Below are 5,474 nucleotides of genomic sequence, written 5' to 3' on the forward strand. Positions count from 1 at the left end.
CTCTCCGGTGCTGCGGGAGCTCCCAAAAATTTTTACCCCCTCCTCCGCCTTTATTTACTGATTGCGGCAACATTCCCACCACAATTCTCACCACCTTGTTTTACTCCCAAAAAAAAACAATTATTATTATTTTCGTAGAAATTATATTACTCCTCCAGTCCTAATTATAAGACCCAATTGACTTATTTGAGGAGATTAAGGAAGTAAGTTAAGTTGGTTATTTATAATAAATAAGTGTTGTCATTCCTAAAATATCCTTGCTAATTAAGTATATTGGCTAAAACTATCATTATTAGAAGGATTATCTTGGAAAAAATACATAAATATAAAAGACAAAATGGATTGGGTCTTATAATTAGGACCAAATAAAAAGTCAAATTGAGTCTTATAATAAGGACCGGAGGAGTATTACTACATGAAGTTTATATGTTTACTTTGGAGAAGTTTTCCCAAATCTAACAATTGGATTTGGGAGCCGAACACGGGACACACGCTACCTTATATAGGATCTTCACGATTAAGAAAATGAATCACCTGATTTTTATTTGTAAAATGGTAGTAGTATCAATAAACTTTTACAATTAAGATATCTTAAATTGATATCAATGGCATTAATGCATGTGGATGCAGTTCATGATTGCTTTCGATTTATATAAATGCTAATAAATGGCATTAATTGATTTAATTCACAAAAACAAAAATTAATCTTCTTACAATTTTGGACTTGGACAACAAAGGTAAGTAAGGAGATTGCCGTCTCTGACAGAATTTCCACAGGTGTGTGTGTGTCTATATATATATATATATACATATATATGTACGTATTATAATCTGGTAATGACGACATTTATTTCAAACGGAACAAGCAAAATACAGAAGGAAAGGAAAGCGGGGAGTTGGGGTCTAGGGTTTTCTTTTCTCCTTCTGATGCCCGAAATTCTCGTCTTCTTCCAATCTTTGAGGTCTCTCTCATGACTCATAAACGCTCCTCTAATTAAAACCCCTACTGCTTATTTAAGGTATTCTCCTTTTGCCCTTTCGCTTCCCCCCTTATTTTCATGTTTTAGCGTATGGTTTGTTCAATATAGTTGGCACAGCATCAATTTCGAATGGTTTGGAACTTGGAGCTGTCCCCTCCCTTTTTAAATAAAGTCATAATTATAATAAGCGAAAGTGTTATATTTCGTGAACCAGATGTTTTGGTAGCTCAGAGAAATTAAGGGCCTTGCGCTCAATTGGCTTCGGAAAATGAACACTGAGCTAAACTGAGCTGGGCTACTTAGTTGTCCGTCGATTGTTGGCTTCTCTATGGTTCTGATTTGAATGTAAAATTTTCTCCGTTCCTGCTTTTACACGTTGGTATGACTTGTCTTGTTTGAAATGATTGCAGCTCTGTACAGATTGTTGTTGCAAATTGAAAGCTGGGATTCTTGGTGGAACTTTTGTGGGCATCTTATAGTTCAGGAATTGAATCGGTGGAAGATTTCAGATGCCGGAGGAAGACCTAGTGGAGCTGAAGTTCCGTCTCTATGATGGATCGGATATCGGGCCCTTCCGCTATTCGCCGGCATCAACTGTAGCCATGCTCAAGGAGAGAATTGTTGCAGAATGGCCAAAAGGTCAGGAGCTCGGCATTTTTATTTATTTCTGTTTTATTTCTTCACCCCCCCGGGGGCGGGGGAAAAAGCACTGTAGTTTTGACTCCGAATTTTATCTACGGTGCTCCTTAATGATAGCTTTGCCATGTTGGCTGAGGCAAAGAACTTCGTTCTGTGGCTTGGATGAATTGTGGTCCAACTGTTTAAAGATTTTATCCCGAGGTTCTGTCGTATTTATATATCGACACTAGTTTCTGATGTTCCATCCTTTTCTTGACATTCTTTGCGATCAATATGCACGGAATTAATTTTGAAAACCTCTTGGTAGCAGCTATATTCTGCCAGTTGATTGAATCCAATTCGAGGAACCCATGTATTCTTTATTTGAAAATCGGAAACTGGGTGGACGAATACACTGACACGCACATTTTACAGCTCTCTGTGTATGATGAAATAAAGCAGGTCACAGCACGTCGGCATTAGACATTATATTTGCAAATTTTGAATACCAATTAAATTCTAACTGTTCCAACTAAGTTCTTAAGCTCCTTGTTTGCAACCCCCCCCCCCCAATTTTTCATTTTTTGTTCCACCATTAATATCTGTTATTGATGTCAAATGCCTCTACGGGCGTTTCTTCACAAACCTCATTTTAATAGTTTTTCATACGCTTCATCAGTCAAAACGGACATGTCAACTTGTGGGAATCAGATAAGCAAAATTGTTTGCTGATACTGAAAATGCTACATAATCGTACCTCTGAAGTTGGATATCCAGATACCAACTTGTCTTCTGGAATTATTTCAGTGGACGAGGGCAGGGAATGGAGTTTTAGTTCTAACCAGTTGCGTATGAAGCCATAGCCATATAAGATGCACAGACTACCTTATTAGATTCTGTTCTTGTCTCTGTCCTTTTCACCATGGCCTTTACCATGACCAGCTTTTAGAAGCTCATTCTGTTACCAAGGTCTCTTCACATAGTTTGTGTATGTCTCTTACTTCTTGAAGATGCTGCCATTACGTTCCTAATTTTCATATCTGTAGTAAATGGACTTGATATAATCATATGTGTCTTAATTTTCTTTCAAATGCATCATTTGATATTGACAGAGAAGAATATAGTGCTGATAGACTCCTGATGCCCCAACCAATATTTGTTTCATCAACAAGTTCAAGCAGCTGCCTGTTGCCTTGGCTATTCTGAAATAGGGAAGAAGGTGAATTTGCCCTGTTAAAACTTTCTAAACTTTCTCCATGCAAAATTTGAAATTAGAAACTCCACCTTGCTCTGAGAATTCCAAAATAAAGACATTCTGGACTCTTGAATGATTCTAATGCACCGCCCAATTGAGTGTCTAATTTGAAAATACTATTCTTGTGGTCCCATTCATTCTTATTTAATCCTAGAAGGCCAATGTTCAAAACACGTGCAAGATCAACATGCATATGTGGATAAATGCAACAATGGTGACATGGGAATTCAGACATGTTCATCTCTTGATAATAAGAGAAGACAGAGTATTTGCCTGGAGAGTTAGAATTAGCTTCCAATCATCTATCGTTCAGTCCATACACATTAATGATTTAGACTCTTCATGCTTTATCAAGCCCCCCGGGGGGGGGGGGGGGAATGAATAAACAAGATATGTTTTCTCGTTCAGCTTGGTCAATCCCAGATGTTACGAGAACTGGCCACTCTATCTTCCCCCCCCCTCTGAGTTCTCTACTTCCCATAAAGCACAGTAGGCATTGGGAAGACAAAGACAAGCAGAAATATTGGGCTTAATGGAATCTGCATGTGAGGTTCTTCCATGGCGTGAGATCTTATGTATTCACTTCTTGTTTATGAATAGATTTATGGATAGGAGGGGCCACTGCATTGGGGATGTTCTTTAAATTGGGCATGACATCTATGATAATGATATGGATGTGTTTTTTCTTTTTGGTCATTACTTTTATATAATTGATTTTTCATTATAGATCAAGAAGGCGATAACCAGTTATGAACTGTCTCCCTACTGACAATAGCCTATATATTGTCAACTTCCAGATAGGCAATCTTAGATTTCTGATGTGAATTGTTGTTGCATCAGATGAAATTGGCTGGTGCTTTTGCTGTGACTGGATTTTTTAAAGTTTCTTTTGGGATAATTACATTGGGTGTAACTCCAAATTCTGGTATCGTTATATTTTCTGGTTTCGTTATATTTGCAGTCAGATTGTTTTGACGCTTGGAAGTGTCCTTGAACTGGGCAAATATTTTACTTCTCTCTGCACGAGTGCATGCATGCAACACAGAGAATCACACACGAATTTGAGATTCATTTATTAGAAGCATGAATTAATTATTGTCCTTTTACAGTATGACTTTGGATCATCCTATTTAAATTTTTAAAGTTCTTTAAAACACAATGCTCCTTCTAAGTGCTGCTTTGCCGACAAGGAAATCCTATCTTTATTAATTCAGCTTCTTTATCCTTAATGTTTAACGCACGTAAAATGTCCGCCACTTTATGGTAATTGCGCAGCTGGATTGTCATTCTTGCATTGATTGATGATCTGATATGGTATTTATATTATTCTTGATATGACACAGTTCCCTTCTAGAGATTGTGCTTATGGTGATGATGCACTTTTAAATTCCTTTTTTGTTTTTCTTGCCATCTCTGAAGTCGTTCTACCATCCTGTCCACAGATAAGAAAATTGTGCCAAAGGCAGCAAATGACGTAAAATTGATAAATGCTGGGAAAATTTTGGAAAACAACAAAACAGTTGGCCAATGTAAAGTTCCTTTCGGTGATCTACCCAGAGGAGTTATCACCATGCATGTTGTGGTCCAGCCATCTCTGGCAAAAGCAAAAACAGGTAAACTTATGTAATCTGTGTAAATATGTTCCAGTATTTATATTGGTTGACAAGTTTATTTCAGTAATCAATGCATCTATGCTTGTTTTATAGCTTAGCTGTTCACATATGCCAAGGAGTGCAGATACATATGCTAATGAGTAAATGACCGCCCTATAAATGATGGAGTTAATGCATTTGTTGAAAGTACAGGGAATTAAATCTCTCCAAAAATGGAGAAAAGCTAGATTATATGGTAGAATTGTAAATCACTCGATGTCTTTTGTCAAGGTGATGATCAAATGCGAACAAGAAAGATATTGTGATCTCTGACGTGATGCCAATTTTTTATTTTTTGGTTGGTTTGGACAGAGAAAAAGGTTGATGAAGCTCCTAAAAAACCTATATGTTCATGTTCGATAATGTGATTACTGATTACTGAGAATACATGGTCGTCCAGAGTTAATCTGCCGAGATTGCCTCAGAGTTGCGGTTGCTGGGATCTCTCAGGGGGGCAAGGTCATGGAAATGCGTAGCTGGAAAGACAATAATATGTAGAATAGCCCCAACCCTCATTGTTAGATGTTCGTCGGAGGCCATTCCTGTGTAACAATGCTTGTCTGTCTTGATTTTCCTTTTGTTTTATAAAATTGGTGTTTGATGTATCTTGGAAGAGGCAATCTTATTTTTAGTTTACATAATATATGGCAGTTGCCCCCCCCCCTTAGTGTGTTTAATGGTAATTTTCTTTCTAGAATGTGGGCGCAAGCTGTGGTTTTAATGCTTTTTTTGGGATTGTAATTGGACACCCCAAAAGTAGATATTCGCATAATTGGAAATTCTTCTCACATATTGCACTACAGCCGGAGGCATTACTATCACTCTTCATAAGAGGGGGGGGGGGACATAAAAAGTTCTAATTAAAAATTTTACTGGCTAGAAGGATTGAAATCTGAAAAATATATATAAAATACTTTTTAAGTCTGAAAATGAATTCGGGGTTGTTTGGTGGATAAAATTTCCAAACGG

At 37.3% G+C, this 5,474-nt stretch overlaps 1 protein-coding gene across 1 annotated transcript; it reads left to right on the forward strand.

Moving 5' to 3' along the window:
- Positions 1–872: 872 nt before the first annotated feature.
- On the forward strand, positions 873–5,164 carry LOC114728605 (membrane-anchored ubiquitin-fold protein 4-like). The gene is made up of 4 exons (XM_028915516.1): positions 873–1,019; positions 1,391–1,619; positions 4,296–4,466; positions 4,818–5,164. Exons 2-4 carry the CDS (start codon positions 1,490–1,492, stop codon positions 4,871–4,873), a joined length of 357 nt encoding a protein of 118 aa, XP_028771349.1. The 5' UTR covers positions 873–1,019; positions 1,391–1,489; the 3' UTR covers positions 4,874–5,164.
- Positions 5,165–5,474: the final 310 nt, after the last annotated feature.

Source organism: Neltuma alba, unplaced genomic scaffold (genome assembly GCF_004799145.2).
Source record: "Neltuma alba isolate B1F8T4 unplaced genomic scaffold, ASM479914v2 tig00012563_pilon, whole genome shotgun sequence".
Taxonomy (NCBI): Eukaryota; Viridiplantae; Streptophyta; class Magnoliopsida; order Fabales; family Fabaceae; genus Neltuma; species Neltuma alba.